General features: G+C 63.1%; 1 protein-coding gene across 5 annotated transcripts in view; it reads left to right on the plus strand.

The window, feature by feature from the left end:
• LOC105070008 (troponin T, cardiac muscle) overlaps nucleotides 1–17,906 on the plus strand; it is a 31,141-nt gene extending 13,235 nt beyond the window's left edge. The window contains exons 10-23 of one of the 5 annotated variants that reach the window (XM_074351529.1): nucleotides 6,864–6,916; nucleotides 7,595–7,605; nucleotides 8,617–8,636; nucleotides 11,414–11,468; nucleotides 11,846–11,881; nucleotides 12,660–12,693; nucleotides 13,786–13,846; nucleotides 14,002–14,118; nucleotides 14,746–14,823; nucleotides 15,238–15,348; nucleotides 16,430–16,539; nucleotides 16,952–17,042; nucleotides 17,400–17,440; nucleotides 17,664–17,906. In XM_074351529.1, coding sequence (XP_074207630.1) covers nucleotides 6,864–6,916; nucleotides 7,595–7,605; nucleotides 8,617–8,636; nucleotides 11,414–11,468; nucleotides 11,846–11,881; nucleotides 12,660–12,693; nucleotides 13,786–13,846; nucleotides 14,002–14,118; nucleotides 14,746–14,823; nucleotides 15,238–15,348; nucleotides 16,430–16,539; nucleotides 16,952–17,042; nucleotides 17,400–17,440; nucleotides 17,664–17,709 — 864 coding nt within the window. In that variant the 3' untranslated portion in view covers nucleotides 17,710–17,906. Of the gene's footprint in view, nucleotides 1–6,863; nucleotides 6,997–7,594; nucleotides 7,729–8,616; nucleotides 8,637–11,411; nucleotides 11,469–11,845; nucleotides 11,882–12,659; nucleotides 12,694–13,785; nucleotides 13,847–14,001; nucleotides 14,119–14,745; nucleotides 14,824–15,237; nucleotides 15,349–16,429; nucleotides 16,540–16,951; nucleotides 17,043–17,399; nucleotides 17,441–17,663 lie in introns of those variants that run through there. The other 4 variants (XM_074351528.1, XR_012501751.1, XR_012501749.1 and 1 more) reach the window with 4 other exon arrangements.
• Nucleotides 17,907–18,175: the final 269 nt, after the last annotated feature.

The following is an 18,175-nucleotide window of genomic DNA, read 5'->3' on the forward strand; positions in this document are numbered from 1 at the left end:
GCCCCCCTTTTCATCACACTTAGGGGGTGTCTCCTGGCTGTCCTAGCACGGTGACTTGGGAGACAGAACTGTCACGCACAGTGCGAAGCTGTGGCCACACCCCTTACATACATGCTCCCCGAGTCTGGCCCATTGTTCCCACAACCTCGTGGCCCGTGTGAGCTTGGAGGGTGCTGAGCCAGCTGAGAACGAGGACAAACCCGACTCAGTCAGTGTGGCGCCTGTCAGAGCCCTCAGGCCGTGACAGGGACGGCAGATGAGTGCAGTGTCTGTGGGCGCGAGCGGGCAGGTACGTGTGTGTGTTCGCACATACAGACACACACACGTTTTTTTCTTTCAATCATTTGAACGTCATTAGGTCTCTGCTTGGATCTTCCCCAGAACCAGCTGTGGGGAAACCAGTGCGGGGCCCTGCCCACGTCCCCTGCGTCCCCCATCCCCCCTGCCTAGGCTGTCTGGGAAACTCCAGTGCCTCTTGGAGCACAGCCCGCAGGGGTCACCAGACCCCAGCTCCTCAAGCCCACGGGGCAGAAGCAGCCAGCCTCGTCCAGCCTTGGTCACTCTGAGTGAGGGCTCCTGTCTGGGGTCCTGTGGTCCCGGGGACAGAAGGGCCGCAGGGCCCCCTCTGGGACCTCAGGCTGGCCTGTCTCCAGCTGGTGGGTCTCCTGTGGCTGGCCCGGGCTGGCACTGAGTCGGGGGTCGCAGGACGTGGAGGCCCTGCCCAGAGCACCCCCCAACCCATGATCAGGGCTAGAGTTTTGGGGGGTGCTCCAACTCCAAGGGTAGAGGACAAGGCCCGGGGAAGATGGTGAGCTCTGCCCGGGGCCTCGGGCCTGGCCCTGCACTGGCCCTGCCAGGAACTCGGGGCTTAAAACAAGCAACCTTCAGGTTTTTGAATGCTCATCTCCTGCACCTTGGAAAGTCCTTGCTGGTGGATTTGTCCAGCAGGCACAACTGTCCTCGTAGACTCATGGAAGGTTCCAGAACCCTCCCTGCAGCATTGAGGCCTGAGAGGGGCCGAGGGCGCCTGCTTGGCCCTGGGCGTCTGGCAGCTGCTGCCTTCGCGTGGTGGCACCCACTGAGGGCAGACTGCTGGCAGGGTGCGGGGGGGCAGCACCCCAGGACTCCCTCGCCTTCATGCATCCCAGGCGCAAGGGCCCTGCACTCACCGCCATCGGGAGACGGCCTGTAAACCCAGAGCTGGACGCACGTCCAGCGTGACTGCAGCTGTAACAGCTATGAGGGCGGAGCGTGTGTCCTGGGGTGACTGGGCGGCGAGGCCTCTCGAGGTGGCACTAAGCTCCCTCTGGGGACAGAACAGGTCCCCCAGCGTCCCACCCACACTGCTCGCCCCGTCTGCCTGCTTTCCTGCCCTGGAGGCCCGGGACCTCACCAGCGCCCTGCCCCTCTGGGTCCTTGGCGGCGGCGCCATCCCAGACCCTGCTGCTTCCAATGATGCCCTGGCCCGGCATGTCTGCTTCCTCTCCTCTCTGCCAGCCACGCCGGGAGGTGACCTTGCACCTGTTAGCAGACGGGGCGTCCGCGGCAGGTCAGGGGCAAGCCTGCTGTGTCCAGTGTGGCTGCTGGAGGGCGGTGAGAGCCGCCAGCTGAATGACTGCTGCCCCGAGCTCCGAGTGCAGTCCCCGCCTTAGGACAGTTAGCGAAAGCCTCACACAGTCAGTCACGGATGCCGAGGACCTACCAGCTTTTTCCTGTGGTGACTGAGGTGCCCAGATCCCTCTCCCAGGCATCCGTGCAAACGAATTGTGACCCGTTTGAAGGACTGCTGGGCTTCCAAGGATCAGCAACCCAGTGAAGTGGTTCAAGTTAAGGGAGGGCTTAGGAAAAGCAACTCCTGGATTCCAGGAGATTCCAGCCTGGACGCAAAGCAAGGCTGGGCCCTGGCAGGGTGCGGACAGGGAGTGGGTGGTGGTGTGTCCCACTCACTCCTGGACAGCCTGTTCCCCTGCGCCTGCCCCCTCCATCTGCCTCCTTGTGCCTCCCTCCCCCCGGGATGCTGGCTGCTGGCTTCAGCCTACCCTGCCCCTGGCAGAGGATGAGCCTGGAGGTGGGAAATCAGGGCCCTGGGCCCAGAGGCCAGCGGGGACAGTGGAAGGGACAGGCTCAGCTGAGAGACAGGACAAGAGTCTGACAGCGGAGGGTGAGGAACAGGTGGAGGACCCTCTCAAGGACGCGGCTGGTCGGTGCGGTGGGCTGGCCTCCAGGGTGGCCGAGTCAGAGGAGAGTCTGAGGGTGGGGAGGGCTGGACCCGGGCCGGGCGAGGGGGCACACAGGAAGGAGGGGGCTGGTCTGGAGGAGGGGCACTCCTTCTTGGAGTCAGGCAGGATGGGGGCCTTAGAGTCCAGAGATGGAGGGGAGATGGCCCACCAGTCCCCAGACATGCTTCCTTCTCTCTCTTTCCTTACGTACTGACCCTCAAGCATCCCCAGCGCTGTACCAGGGGCCGCGGACACATACACACACACACACACACACGCAAACATGGAACCCCTGGGCCCCAGTCTTACGGGTCTTATAATCTAGTAGGGTTAGCAGATCATAGTCCCGTGTTGCCTAATTTTAAAGCCATATCGGAATGAACTTCAACCAGCTTCCCTGCCCCCTCGCACAAACAGCTGCCTGTCAGACGAGAACTACCATTCTTGGCTGGAAATTCTACCTTGTATCTGACTTGCTGAAATGGGTTTGGTCCCTTCCAGTGAGGCGCTTGGGGTCAAGGAGAAGACCCCCTCTGCACATAGGCTTACTGAGGCCCCCAGAGCCTGCCTCCCGCCCGAGGCCCGGCCCGGGGGAAGCAGTCAGTAGCTGGGAAGGCGCCAGCACCCACACAGCATCATTTCAAGTCAAGCTGCAGATAAGCCCTGCCTCTCCCGTGGACCCCGTCCCGGGGGCGAACCGCCTGCTGCCCCCCGCCCGTTTCCCAGCCTGTCTCCCCGGCCCGGGCTGCTGGCATCTGCTTTATCGGGATTCTCAGGAGGGACAGCTGGTTTATGTCACACGCCTGCTCCCTCTCGTCCCCTGCCTATCTGTTCTGGTTTTAAATAGCTTATCTGAGCAGCTGGACGACCACATGGGCTTATATGGCGTGGGGGACATGTTCCCTTAGCCTGTCCCTGGAACCTGCCAAAATCGCAGCCAACACCCCCACTGCCCCCCCGCCCCCAGCCTCCCCCCCGGCGCGTCTCCTGCCACACATTCCTCTCACCACAGGGCTGGCTCCCCAGCCCCAGCCCACATGCCTGCTTAAAGCCCTCTCCCTCCCTCGCCCTCACCCAGTCCCCGCCAAGGCGGGCCAGACCTCAGGACCCGTCTGAGCTCCTGTTCTGAGGTAAGGCTCCGGCAGACTCGGAAGAGCAGAAGGAAGGGCCCTGGGGCCTGGCCCCCTGTCCAGAGTGCCCGCGTCCCCTCTGAGCAGGTGTCGGAGCTGGGAGGGTCCCCTTCCCTCTGGAGCTTCAGAGGGGGTGTTGCAGGGACGGCTCTAGGACTCGGGCAGCAGGGTGGCGGGAACCCCATGGCAGAGACGGCAGACAGGTCTGGGTCCCGGATCTGCCGCAGAAGGTGCTGTGTGGTTGGCGCATCTCGGTGAGTAGCTGCCCCGCCCTGGGCCTGTTTCCTCGGTGGCAGAATGGACAGACAATGGCCAGGCCCCTAAGCACGGTGATGCTCCAGCCTGCAGGAGCTCCCCCAGGTCACTTGGTGCCCCACCACAAGGCAGAGGGTCCTCCTGACCTGGCCCAGGCAGGCTCTTCTCCATCCCTGGAGACAGAGTGAGGTGGTCACATTGGTCAGAACAGTCCTTGGGCCAAACTCTCTTCTCCAGGATCAGAAACTGTCCCGCAGAAGGACCACATGTCCAGAAGCAGGCAGGATCCCCCAGCGGACAGGGAGTTTCCTGACTTCCCAGACCTGGCATCGCGCCCATGTCCCCAGACAGGACGTGGGCTGACCTCGCTCTGGGAGAACCTTTCATGGGGCGTGAACCCAGCTGACTGAGTTAGAGGGTTAACTCTGAGTCCAGCTGCCTCCCCAGGGTCCCTGCCAGGGTGACCCCCGCCCCGCCCACCCCATGGTGAGAGCCCTTGCTCTAAGCTCTGAAGTGGTGAGGCGAGAAATAGTCCCTCTGCTCCCAGGAGCACTGCAGAAACGTCAGGGAAAGGGCCGCCTGGCGTGTGGGGCATTTCAGAGCACGTTCCTGTGCTGGTGCAGCTGGGAAGCCACCTGGTCTCCCAAATTCTTCCCCTGACCCATGTCCTCCCACCTCGGGGCAGAAGAGGAATCTGAGAGCATCAAGTTGCCCACCGCCCCCTCCCTCCTACCCTAACGCCCCACCCCTGCCTGGCCCAGCCGTACCCTGCACCCCAGCTCTCCTGGTGGCTGACAGCTGCAGGCTTAGGAAGCATCCAGCTGAATTTTAGGGATAAGGGCTGAGGAGTGGGGCCTCCATTCCTCAGAGACTCAGACTGTTTCTGCAAGACTAGAACCTAAAGCTCCTCTATTTTATAGGTAAGTGAACCGAGACCCAGAGAGGTTAAGTGACTTAACTAAGGTCACACAGCAAAAACTGGGGTCTAAACCCAGATCTGTTGATCGCAGGGCCAGTGTTCTTTTTGCCTTCTATTGTTTTTGCTTTGCTCCCCAAGAAAGGGGACCCGACCTCTCAGATGTGAGGGGGACTGGCTAGGAAGCAGTCTGTGGAGCAGGAGGGGGCTCCGGTGTGGGCATTCTCATTCCTTGCCTGCCAGGTTCTCCACTGTCTCCTCGCTGGAGCCCCAGCCCCAGCCCCAGCCCATCGCCTCCCCCACCCTCTGTCCCCTTGGACAATTGTCTTGCTGTGTCCTCTCTGCTGAACGCCCGCCCCCAGCCTTGTGGTGGCAGGCTATTTTTAGGGGCTGGACAGTGCTCCCAGGAGCAGGGGGAGGTCTCCAGGGCCACGCCCAGGGGTGAGGGTGGGCAGGAAAGAAGAGAGGGCTAGACCCCAAGCCCCAGGCTAGCCACACACAGTCCCCGGGGGAATCTCCCCCCTCCCTGAGGTGACACATTCCTCCTGGGGTTCAGGAGCGGCTGCCCAATTCTCAGGCCGCTGGTTCTGGCTATGCCCCTGGGGCTCCAGGCAGTGCTTATCCACCTGGGCTGGGGGCGGCCCTCCTGTGCTCTCCCCCGAAGCCCTACTTGGAGACCCTTTGGGGTATGAGTCTCTCTCCTTACATGTCTGATGTCTCTTCTCTCCCACCCCTACCTGGGGGAGCCAAAAGGTGGTACAGCTTTTGTCCAAAGCTCCCTGTAACCAGCCCCACCCTCCATGCCCCACCCGACTCCAGATTCCAGACTCCAGCGAGGGGGCTGGGGAGGGGCCTGCCTTGCTGTAGCCGCGCTGTCCTGACCCAGCAGGACTGGACCAACTAGAGCAGGCTGGGGCCAGGGGCTCCTTCAGAACCTCAAAGGGGCTGCCTTGTGGCAGAAATCACGCCGTGTACTGAAGCTGTGGCTCACTGGATGTCCAGATGGTTGCTTAGGGTCAGCCTCAGCTGCTACGGTGGGTCATATGGGGACAGGTGGCCAGGGCAGTGGGCAATCACTATCTGTGCCACTGTCACCCACAGCGCTGGACATCAGTGGGACAAAGGCAGGGGCAGCCTCATGTCACCCCGTCCCTTGTCTCCCAGGAGAAGAGGGAACTGAGGTGTAGGGAGGCCAATGCCCTTTCCAAGGTCACATGCAAGTCCGCAATGGAGCCAGTAAAGCCAGATTAGTCTCACAGTCTAGTCCTGTGTGTGGCTTCCTCCACCCTTCCCTTGGTTTCTCCTGTCAGCACGCAGAAGTTACAGTAAAACACCTTCCTCCTCGTCAGCTCTGCCCTCAGAGACCCCAGGGCAGGGCAGCCAGGGCGCGGGCATCTGTCTCCATGGCACAGAGGAACAGCTGATGTCAGAGGCCTTGGGAAGACTTGTCCAAACCTGAGTCTCCACTGCCTGTTCCTAGTGGGGGGAGGGTGTGTCTCAAAATGAGCGTTTCCCTAGGGAAACTCCAGTTAATTGGATGGTGGTAGATAATGTGCCGTTGTGAGAAGGTACAGGCCCCCGTTCACTTTGCTCAGATCCCTGCCCCCTACCAGCGGTAACATCTGCACAATCAGCTACAGATCACAGCCGGGACCTGGAATTGGCCTATTCCACCATCTTCCTCCGATTCCCGGGTGCCGCTTGGACTGTGTGCGCGCGCGTGCGCGCGTCTGTGTGCGTGTGAGAGTGTGCGCGTGTGTGCGAGTCTATTCCCTTTTAACCGCTGTGGGTCAGTGGATCCACCACCACAGTGAAGACGCCGAGCAGCTCTGGAGCCGCGGGGCCCCTCAGGTGCCTCATCACCACACCCACCTGCCCCCAGCCTCCCCAACACCCCTGAAACCAGTCTGCTCTCCATCTCTGCCGCTTTGCCACTTCAGGAGCGTTGCACAAATGTAACCGTATGAATTGGCTTTTCCTGCAGTCAGTGAGAGTCGCCCCCTGCAGACTCAGCCAGGCGGGGGTGCACCCCGGTTTGTTCCTTGTATTGCCAAGTCGAGTAGTAGCCAGGCCAGGGCTGTGTGGCTGGAGCCGGGGGCAGGGTTCTCCCCTGAGCACTGGGCAGGGCTGTGGCCTGAAAATGTATTTAGAGCTGTTGTTCAGAAAGGCACGATGTTTGAAGCCACTGCCCGGCTGGGGTGCGGGTGTCATCGTCGCCGACACAGGAGAGCGTGGGCAGACGTCGCGTCACGGGCTGCAAGGGGCGGGTGGACAGCGGGGCCCAGGTCTTCTCGCAGAGCTGAGGGCCGGCCCTCCGCCCACCCTGACTGCTTCTCTCCCCAGAGGGAAGCGGACACCATGTCGGACGTGGAGGAGGCCGGAGAGGAGTACGAGGAGTGAGTACCGGGCGCCCTGTCGGTCCCCTCTGCACGCCTGGCCAGGGCTGCGGCATCCTGGGCCCCGAGGCCGCCATCAGGCAAGGAGATCAGCAGTGAGCCCCCAGAGAGTTTCCCTAATGACTCCGAGGCCACAGAGCATCTAGCCCCAGAAACCCACCTCGGAGCCTTGTCACTGCTGCCTGGGAAGTTGCTGTCCCTGCACTGCCCTGTGCCCCGCGCTGCTCTGAGGGCCAGCTGTCCTAAGGGGGACACGCTGGAGGCCAGTCAGCCATCTCCTGGAGGGGCGGGTGCCCGGGGAGGAATCTGTGCGGGCACATCTGGGCACGGAGGGTGGAGGGCTTGGGGGCTGCGTGTGGGTGGAGATGGGGGAGGAAGAGGGCTGTCGGGGTGCAAGGGGAGCTGGGAGGTGGGTGAGGGAAGAGGCTGGCGGAACACAGGGGAGGCCAGCGGCTGACCTGATTTCCTGGGGACAGTGGGAGGCAACGTGGAGGGAGGCTAGGCCGGGCTGGGCTTTGTGGCCGGGTGGGCTGAGCGGGGGACTCCAGGACCCAGTGAGGGGGCTAGGAACAGGCCATCTTCAGGAGAAGGCCTGTGTGCGGCGTGTGTGAGTGTGCGGTGTGCAGATGTGTGTGCAGCATGTGCCGTGTCCTGACAGCATCTTCCCTCGCTCCACAGGGAGCAGGAAGGTAAGCGCGCACCTGTCACTCCCTGGGTGGAAGGACAGCCTGGTTTGAAACCGACCTGACCCATCTCTTCTCTCCTCTCTTGCGGCCGCGGCCTCTTTCCTGGAGCAGAAGGAGATGTGGAAGGTATGAAGCTCAGGTGGACGGAGGTGGAGGGGGGGAGGCCAGAAGGAGGGCCTGGGGTGGGGGGCGCCGTGTCCATTCCCACCCCTTGCTCTCTGCTGAGCAAAGAGCCTCCCCCCTCAACCAACCGCGGCCCCGAACTGGGGTCAGCCCGAACCCTGGCAGCTCAGATCTTGGGACAAAAGCTTTAAACCTGTCTCTGCTGCCCACTAGCTTGTTCGCACAGAATCACCACTTTTCCCAGTGAATTACCTCTGCTTTTCCCTCTAATTTCTTTTTTACCTTGTGAGGTTTTAAATGCTTGTAAAAGTAGCAAAAACAGAACAATACAGCCCCCCCCCCAACGCGTCACCCAGCTCAGCGCCCACCAGCCCCGGCCAGTCTTCTTTCGCCTGCGCCCGCCTCTGCCCAGGACTGGGGGCAGACATCAGAATCAGCCCAGACATCCCAGCATCTCCCGCTCGTGTAGTTCAGCATGTTTCTCTAAAAGATGAGCGCTACTTGAAAAGCGTAACCATAACAGCATGATCGCGCCTAAAACTTTCAGTTGAATACTTTTTCAAATGAGATCATGGAAGTGTGCAGGTAGCTGAGACATTTCATGCAGGTATGAAGACACTGTTACCTGGAGCAGGACCACTGTGACCCCCAGATCTTAGCCCTTCCTTCTCTGTGATCATTACTGCAGCCTGGTGCCCCTTCTCCCTGAAAGCACCTAACCTTCCCATCTTCCCGAGTGTTTGACCCGTGGAGGTGGTCAGGAGAGCTCGCTCTGTCCTCAGCCTGCCCCCAAACAGCTTCTGCACCCCGAGCAGAGTGGACCTTGCCCCTGAGAGGCTCAGCAGATCCTCAGAAACGTCATTCTAGCACATGGTGTGTGGATGTTAGGAGCTGGAAGTTCTGAGGACAGAGTCGGGGCTTGGGAGATATAGGGACCGTTTCCGTGTCTTCTGGGGAAAATGGGGGCCGCTTGCACATGTGAGGCTGTTCTAGGGGTGCCTGTCAAAGAGGAGACACAGAGACGCTCCCAGGAGAACCTGGGAGGGGTGTTGGGAGCCAGCTCTCAAGGAACAGCAAGCACTTCAGAGGCCATTTGGATAGTTTTTGAACCCAAATCTAGCTGGCTGCACTCGAGGCTGTGTTCCCTGCCCAGCCCCTCCATACAGTGGGTTTCCTTGGCTTTGGGGAGGGAAGTTCGAGCCATAGACCCTGGATTTGGGACCCATCTGCGTGCTCTGCACAGTAGGACTTGATGGTAAATTAACAAAATAACTCTCCACTGTGATGGCGGTCTGAGTCCCCGTAGCATCTGCCTTGCTTGCAATGAATGGACCACAGCTGCGTCCCGAGTAGCTACGCCCCTGCGGCCGGTGACCAGGAAAGCGAGGTCTGGACAGATGTCACCAAGCTGCTAGGATGGCCAGCCCCAGGGTCTCCGCTTCCTCCAGGAGACAGCAGTTCTATGCACATTGCTTCCCTAGAGTCGGAACGCTGGGCGTTCCTTAGATGGGCAGCTTCCTTCCAAATCTGCCCCGAGCCCGGTTCTCCTGGAAAGGGGCAGTGTTCTGTGGGTACCCGAGAGGCTCCTTCGGGGTAGGAATGGGGAAGTGTTTGCTGGGAGTGAACTGACCCTGCTCTGGTCTCTGGAGCCTCTGCCCCAGCAGAGGGAGGCTGAGGCCCAGCCATGTAGAGGCAGGAGGTGGCCGGTTACCCCTCAGTCAGTGCTCCCCCGGCCAGGCACACCTGTACAACCCCGAGAAGTAAGTCCACCCAGGTGTTTCCATCCTACTGACGAGGCACTGAGGCTCCAGGCAGTTACTGGAGTGGGGCGCCCAGGTTGCTAGGAGGTGGTGGGGCAGGACCTGGGCCCCGCCGCCCACACTCACCCTTCCATGTGCTCCCGCCCCATCCTCCTGCCCCAGACTAACCTGTCTGGCTTCTCCCCTTCACGGCTGCTGCTCCCTGACCCCAGAAGAGGGCAGAGACGGCAGTGCAGCTTTGCCTGTCCCTGTGACCCACCCCTGTTCCTGGAGCTGCCTGCCAGTAGGGCCTGTGTGGGGTGGGGCAGGTGTGGGGGACCGAGGCCACCGCTCCTGTTCCTGCTTCCTGAGCTCTCCCCTGGGCTGGGGGGAGGTGGGGGGACCCGGCCTGGCCAGTCCCCCAACCTGCTCCAAGTCCAGGTCTGGGGGGACTGACGTGTGCCCTCCTCCAGCACCCCCACCATCCTGCTCCCGACCCTCCCTCTGGTGGACAGCACCCAGGCAGGGCAGCCAGGGGGTGAGGGACCTGGGGACAGAGTCATCGGGAGAGCAGCTGGGGGACTGGAAATAGCTGGGGCAGGGGGACATGATGTCAGCCCACAAGTGTGCGCTGCTGTGGGCAGGGCAAGACCAGGACAAGGGGGACAGACTGGGGCTTAAGTTTAGAAAGAGCTTTCTGACAGTGACATCTGAGGGTGTTGTGGGCAGCTGGGCGCCCATCTAGTGGGTGCTGTGTGGCCACTGGGTGAGGGTGAGGATTGAAACATCAGAGTGGGAGAGGTGTTAACAAGATGGCTGGAAGGTGGCCCCCACACCTGGCCCCGTCCTTGCTGGCCAGCCCTCCACTGTCACCCCCTGCTGGAAGGATCCTCTTTGAGGTAAGCATCCTGCAGGGGTCAAAGAAGAGGCATCTCCAGGCCTCAGACCTAGGAAAAGAGAGGAGGCTGGGGCGGGAGAGGCCGGGGCGGTGGAGACTGGGGTGGACGTTTCTCGTGCTGGCCCCGCCCCGTTGGGCTTTCCCACCCCCTCTGCTCAGAGGCCGCCACCCAAGGCCCTCAGCCCAGGAGCATCGCAGGCACTTCTTACAGGCCGAGCTGTGTGCCTGGCATCACGCTGTCTAACGTGTCTGTCTGCTCTGAGCGCCTGACTGAGGTGGGGGCCACCTCCTGCCGAGCGAGTAGATGAAACAGGAGGATCCCCGGCTCTCTGGGTGGCACACATGCCCACGTGGCGGGCAGCTCGTTCACTCACGTGCAGGCCGGCTCCTGGTTTCTCTCCGACACAGATGAAGGGTTTCTAGGGTCTCAGTCCCCGATAGGGACTTCCCTGACCCCTGTGGTGCCACATCCCTGGGGGCAAAGTCGGGGAGTGGGGTGGGGAGTGGGTGCTGAGTCAGACAGAAAGCCCACAGGCAGAGCCCCCGTCCAGCGAGGCCTCGAGGCCACCCCGCTCTGGGGCTGCCCCCCACCTGCCTGCCCCCCCCCCTCCGTGCTCCTGCCCTCCCCGCGGTCTGCAGGTCCAGAGCAGGTGTCCAGAGCCCCCAGGAGGCGAGGCTCAAACAGAAGGACCTCCACAGCCATGCCTTTCCGCCGTGTTCCCCGGCGGCCAGCGGACGTCCTGTGAAGAGTGCATGTTTTAGGCTTTGCGGCTACACAGTCCCTGCGGCAGCGAGCCGGTTCTGTTGCAGCCTGAGGCAGCCGGGCCGTGTACCAACAAAACTTTATTTACGGAAACAGTCTGGGGGCAAGGTTGGGCCCTGGGGTTTGCCAAATTCTGGTTTAAACCAAGAACAGAGCAGCCCCTGCCAGTCGCACCAGTCACCCCCACATTCATCCTGCCCCTGGATGCCGCTGCGCCCCCCACCCCCCCGTTCTCCTGCCGGCACACGTGGGGCCTGAGTTCACTGTGTCTGGGTCACTTCTCCAGAGCAGGAGGCAGCGGGAGAAGAGGCTGGAGGCGAGGCTGAAGAGCCCAGTGCTGAAGGTGAGGCTCTGCTCGGAGCAGGGCGGGAGTCTGAGGGTCCGAGGGGCTTTGTCCTGGCACCCAGGTGACAAGCACCCCAGAGCCATTCCCACGGCAGCAAGAAATCTGCCTGGAATGTGCTTTGCAGCCCGACAGCAGCGCGTCCTGCCTGGGCTGGGGCTCAGCCCTCGGCTGTCCGGTCAATAGACGCTGACCACGTGCTCCTCTTGTGCCAGGTGGTCTTGGGCGTGGGGGTGGGTGTGTGGACAGAGAGCTCCCGGACCCCAGGCCCCTGCAGGGCACGCTTAGCCAAGGACCTATGTGGGGAGGCTCTTGGCGGGGGGGGGGGGGCTGAGCTCAGAACCAGGACCTTTACTGATTTCTCATGTTCTGTTTAGAAGATGGACAAGAAGAGGATGTTAAGGAGGTGGAAGGTGAGGACACTGGACATCGGGATGGGAATGGGGGGGGCCGGGGGCACGGCAGCTCTGGGGGAGGGGATGGGGCTCGAGGAAGAGAGGACAGGGCTCGGTGACCATGTGGGTTTTGGAGAGAAGCTGCCTTGGTGGTGCCCAGGGGGAGAGGGCCGGGTGTCCAGTCTAGGTGTCCAGTCTAGGCTGGGCAGTGGCCACAAGTCACATGTGCACATGAGTCTCCTGGAGCTTGGGTGACTCTCTCAAGGGTGCAGCATCTGCAGGATGAGATCCCATGCACAGATGGTCCATGGGGCAGGTCACTGCTGTGGTCGCTGTCGGGCTGCAGCCTTCTCCAGCCGCCCAGGTGGCCCCAGTCATGCCTCCGGGGACAGTGCAGCCAGTGGGGCTGGGAATCATGCCCCTCAGTTTCCTGGTCCTGGGCCACCAGGAGGTATGGGGGCAACTGAGGAGGCAGAGACTGGGAGGGGACTCTGGGACTAGGACCCCCAGGGACTGTGCCTCTGGCCGTCCTCCCTGCAGGTCAGTGCTGCTGATGAGAGGGCTGTGTGTGTGTCCCTGAGACACCCCCAGGGATGCTGTGAGACACAGTGTGGGGTTTTCCACCCTGATGCTTAGTTCTTTGGATTCTCCTGCAACCAGGGGTCCCCAAGGCTGGGAGGGCTGTCCCCAGGGTGGATGGGGAAGCAGAGGTCCACGGGTACCTAGTTCATCAGGGCAGAGTGAGACCAGACCCAGGACCTCCTGACCCCTGGCTGTGTGCTTCCCTCCTCTCCAGACGGCCCAGTGGAGGGGTCCAAACCCAAGCCCAGGTGAGTGGGGCGCACCTGTCCACACTGAAGCCCTGGGGGCAGGGGCCCATCAGAGCACAGCCGGGACCAGGCCGCAGTGCCCTGTGGCACAGGGGGCATGGGCTGGGGGGTGTACAGGTCGTGTGCTGCACAAGAGTCTCACTGGGGTTTGCGTGTCAGGGGGGACTTGGGGGCCGAAATCCACCCACAGTCCAACACCAGTTCTGTGCCCCCCACGGTCAGCACTGCCTTCATCTAGAGGAAAAGATGGTCCTGACCCTGGGCGGACACCCCATCCTATCCCACAGGAGAGCTAGGACACCCTCCTCAGTGGCTGCAGTGGGACCCGGGGAAAGAGGGAAGAACACTGCGGGGAAGCCAAGCAGTGAAGCCGTGTCAGCCTAGGCCTGTGGCTTCAGATAGTCCCAAAGGGCCCCATGGGGCAACTTGGTGCCACATACGTGACATCACCTGGGTGCTGGGTGTTGGGTGGGGTGGGGGCCCATGAGGTTTTCCTTTCGGGAGGGCCAATCCCACCAGCAGAAGGTGCCTCAGCACACGCGCAGGGGTCTTCCAGCTTCAGCGGGCAGGTCTGAAATGGCCTGACACCAGCCCGGCCCCACAGTCCAGCTCCCCTGCCGTTCCTGCGCTGGTACGAACACAGGAGGGTCTCGTTTCAGCCCCACACAGACGAGGGCAGACGGGGAAACCAAGGCCCAGAGCCCACGGGCCCCGTGTCACACAGCTAGGGTGTGGTGGGGTGGGGATCAGGCTCCTGGGGAGATGCCAGGACGTGGCCAAATGCATCGCCTGTCAGCCTCTCTTCCTCCTGGCTGTGTGGCTTTGAGCAAATCACTACGTCTCTGAGCCTTGGTTTTCTTAACTGAGATCAGTGGTTCCTGCTCCGTGTCTGATGAAGGGACACGTGTGAGAGCTGTGGGACCCCCACATGGGTGCTGAGTGAGCGTGAGGACTCCGTGTGGACACTGGCGCTGGTATCGCCGGGCAGTGGGCCGCCGCGCTTCCGCAGGGAGGAGGGGCTCCTGTCCACCGGGCACCGCAGCCCCTCGGGTCCAGGGAGGGGTGGCGCTCACGCCTCCTTCTGTCCGCCAGGCTGTTCATGCCCAACCTGGTGCCGCCCAAGATACCCGACGGAGAGAGAGTGGACTTCGACGTGAGTGCCGGCTTTGGGGAGGGCCGGCTCCACGGGAGAGACCTCACGGCCTTGTGGCTGCGGAAGGTCGCGGCGGGAGGGCATCCAGTGCTGGCCGCTGTCCTGGGTTCGGGCCCCAGCTGCCCCTCTGAGCCCAAGGCCCCCCATCCCCGCAGGACATCCACCGCAAGCGCATGGAGAAGGACCTGAATGAGCTGCAGGCGCTGATCGAGGCGCACTTCGAGAACAGGAAGAAGGAGGAGGAGGAGCTGGTCTCGCTCAAGGATCGGATCGTGGGTGTCTGCCCCCCTACCCCGCCCCAGCCCTGGGGGGCTTGCCCTGGGGACCCTGGCCCTGCTGGGAGTGAGGTCCAGCAGGGGCCCCCTTCCCACCCCAGAGGGCTGGAGCTGACCCATCCTCTCTGACCACCCCCACCCCCTCCCTCCCAGCGGGCAGAAGCCCACCCCCCCCCCCAGAATGGAGGGAAGATGCAGGTGGCCTCCGGAATCCCAGCTATCCCACTGGCGGGGGAGGTTACTTGGATTCCTTGTTCTCTCTCCACGGCCCGTGTTGCTAGGCTGGCTGAGGACTTGGCCTCTATCTCCTGGCAGAGGGCCACTGTCAGGGTTGGGGGGGCACTGAGGGACATGGAGAAGCCTGCCTGACATTTTTCAGAAGCTGAGGTCAGTCCCACGAGTACGGCTCGACGCGGGCCACCCACCCACCTTGGCCAGGGCGTTCCTGTGTCTGTTGTCTGAGGGACTGGCTGTGAGCAAAGGCCCTCGCAGGGAGACGCCACTGCCCTGAGACTCTGAGGGGACAGCCCCTGGGGCTGCCTTGCCTCCTCTTTCCCGGGGGTCCTGCATTCCCGATGACCGCTCCGCACGCACATGCTGGGCAGGCTGTGTTTCCCTGCGTAGGAGAAACGGCGGGCGGAGCGGGCAGAGCAGCAGCGCATCCGGACTGAGCGGGAGAGGGAGCGTCAGACCCGCCTGGCTGTGAGTGGCCCGCCCAGGCCCCTCGCTCTCCATAGACCAGCACTCAGTCCTGAGCGCTGGGCATTATTTGGGCTCCGGTGATTCCCAGCGAACAGGACAAAATGCACTTAGCACCCTCATCCCTCCCCAGTGCAGGCCCCTGGGAGTTGAGGCACCGTGGCTCCCTTCCTGCGCTGCTGCCCAGGACCTTCCACAACCACGGGGCCCCCCAGAGTCCCTGGCCTGAGGGGTGGTGGGGCCTCACACTCGGGAATCAGGACCCCGTTCATCACCGTTCAGCAACCTCCAGCCCCAGGCCCTGTGCCAGAGACACCCTAGAGACACCCCACTCAGCCGCGAATACCCCAGCGCCAGCCCAGGGTCGGGGTTTCGGGCCCCTGCCCCTAATCTGCTCTCTGCCCCGCTGGGACCCAGGAGGAGAGGGCCCGCCGGGAGGAGGAGGAGAGCAGGAGGAGGGCTGAGGACGAGGCCCGGAAGAAGAAGGCTCTGTCCAACATGATGCACTTCGGAGGCTACATCCAGAAGGTGGGGGCTCTCTGGGGCTGCGGTGTTGTGAGGGGCGGTGTCCCCTGCAGCAGACGGAGGGCAGGCGGGACCCTGGGAGAAACTCCCAGTGCTGCTGGGAGGCTGAGTTCTCATGCCCAGGCCCTGAGCTTCTCTCCACCCAGCTGGCTTTCCCTGGGAGGCACCGGTGGGGTGGGGGCTGCCCCTCCCATCCCTGGCCCCACGGTGGCCGGATGCAGCTGGCAGGCCCTGTGCCCATCAGACCCACCACAGACAGCCCTGTGTGGTCTGTGACCCTGGAGCTCACTTTCCTTATCTATAAAATGGGATTAATACTGCTGGCCCTGCCTGCTACCCTGGAGAGCCTCTAAGCCATGTAGACGTGGGCTGGTTTACTCCTGGGAGCTCACTCCCAGGTCCTAGCGTTGGTGCCCCGCACCCAAGAGCCTCCATCCTCAGGGGGAGGGAAAACGGGAAATCGATTTCCTCAATACAGTGGACTCATCAGAACGTTTTCCTAGACTTCTAAGTCCCTGGTCAGGACCGGGCCAGCCCCCTGGCTTTTGCACTCACGTGACCATACCAGCAGGACGCTGCAGTCAGAATAGCCCCCACCCTAACCCTAACCCAGACGCCTGTCCAGTAACCGGGTTGCCACATCGCGTGTCTGAACCACCCTCTCCTTCCCGTGTCTGCCTCTGTCCCCGCGCCCTGCCCCTTTTCTCTGTCCTGGTTCCGTCTTTCTCTCTGGTCTTCCTCTCGTGGTGTCCTGGTTCTGCAGGCCGAGGTGGGTACCAATCCTTGCACCATCCTCCACCTTGTAGTTTGGGGAGCGCTGGAAGGGGAAGGCACTGAGCTGGAGGGGGATGTAGGGGAGTGGGACGCAGGGAGAGGGGGCTGTAGGGAGCCTCCCGCCACGCCCCCTCCCCGCTGCCTGGGCATCCAGGCAGTTGATGGCGTGGGTGTCACAGGAGGAAGAGGACGGAAGCTGGCCCCATGCAGGCCGTGCCTCTCTCCCCCACTGGGTCTGGGGGGTGAGGGGTTAGGAAGCGGCGTCCTCCAGCCCCCTCCAGCCCGTTTCCCTGCTTGTCACCCCCTCCAGACGGAGCGTAAAAGTGGGAAGAGGCAGACAGAGCGGGAAAAGAAGAAGAAGATTCTGGCCGAGAGGAGGAAGGTGCTGGCCATCGACCACCTGAACGAGGACCAGCTGAGGTGGGACCGCGGGGCCAGGGCCACACCTGGCGGAAGGGGCGGGGCCAGAGGAGGGCGCTGTCTTGCGCGCGCCACCAGGGGGCGCTACCGCCCCACGTATTCCCAGGCGGCGCTGCAGGACCAGGCAGGGCTCTGGTCCGGGAGGGCTGCTCATTCCCCACCTGCTCCCGGGGGCGGGGAGGGGATCGACGTGGAGGCTCCGCAGCGCCAGGGGCGTCCCCGCTTCCTCCGCATTCCCTGTCGTGGCCGCGCTGGTCTCCCATCCTCAGTGCTGGGTGCTGAGCCAGGGTGCGGGGCCTCGGCAGGCCTAGGGGCGGAAGGAGGGCCAGGCCGGGGTCGGGGGATCGGGATGAAGGCAGTGGGGGCCCTTCCTGACTGCCCCTGCCCCTGCTCCCCGCCCTGGCCTGTGCAGGGAGAAGGCCCGCGAGCTGTGGGAGAGCATCTACAGCCTGGAGGCGGAGAAGTTCGACCTGCAGGAGAAGTTCAAGCAGCAGAAATACGAGGTGAGCCGGCCCACCGCCCACCGCCCACCGCCCTGCTTTGACGGACCGGGTCTGCACCTGTGCGCTCCGCAGGCCCCTTCCCATCCAGCCCACCTGCCCCGGCGCCCCTTCTGATGTGCACAGTGCCCACCACTGGGCTGACGCTTCAGGAATCAGAGGGTGCGCCGGGGCTGAGCAGACATCTTCCTGGGGTTCCAGCCCCAGGGGCCCCCTCCCTTCTGGCCGGCGTGTCCCTGCAGTCCTCAAGGCAGCCGCTCAGCCCCATGGGAGGACAGGGACGCACAGGCCAGGCCTCCCAGGGGGAGGGGGCCTCACCAGAGTGGCAGCCACTTCCCTTCTCCCCTCCTCTTCCTACAGATCAACGTTCTCCGGAACAGGATCAATGATAACCAGAAAGTGTGAGTACCCCTGCCCCCGCCACTGCCCGCCCCGCCCCGCCTCCGGTCTCCCAGCCACCCCTCCTTCTCCTTCCCTCAGCGCCGCTGGGAGTGAGGAGGGGACAGAGAGCTCTCGCCCCCAGCCCCCCAGGCTGCTGCCCCTCTCAGCCCTCCGCATTCCCCGACCCCGTGGAGAGACGCTGCCCTGCCGTGCTCTGCCTCACAGGGCCTGCTTCTCTTGCAGCTCCAAGACCCGCGGGAAGGCCAAGGTCACCGGGCGCTGGAAGTAGAGGCCTGGCCTCCTTCCCCCAGGCCCTCCTCCCCGGCCATGTCCCTGCCCTGCACGCCCCCAGCTCCTGCGGGCCCCTGAGCATCCCCCGGGCCAACTGCCCCCTGCAGCCCAGGAGCTGCCCAGCTGGACGCCGCACTCACAGCGACCCCCACATGCCCACCCCAGCCCGGAATAAAGGCCCCCCCCCCGACTGAAGTCACCTCTGTCTCTTGTCTTCTGAGGGAGACTCAGGGCTGAGTCTCCAAGGGGCTTTGGCCCGCTCTGAGTTGGGAGGGGCCTGGCCAGGGGATGCCTGCGCTCTCTCCAGCCTGGGCCTCAGAGCCGAGGCTGTGATGGGAGCCCCTGCTGGGCACCTCACAGCACCCAGGCCATGTGAGTCACCCCGGGAACAATGAGGCCTCTGTGGACGACCTGCTTTCTTCCTCCAGGCTGGGTGCAAACAGCAGGTGTCTGAGGGCCAGGGA

The sequence above is a fragment of the Camelus bactrianus genome, chromosome 23, assembly GCF_048773025.1.
Source record: "Camelus bactrianus isolate YW-2024 breed Bactrian camel chromosome 23, ASM4877302v1, whole genome shotgun sequence".
Lineage (NCBI taxonomy): Eukaryota > Metazoa > Chordata > Mammalia > Artiodactyla > Camelidae > Camelus > Camelus bactrianus.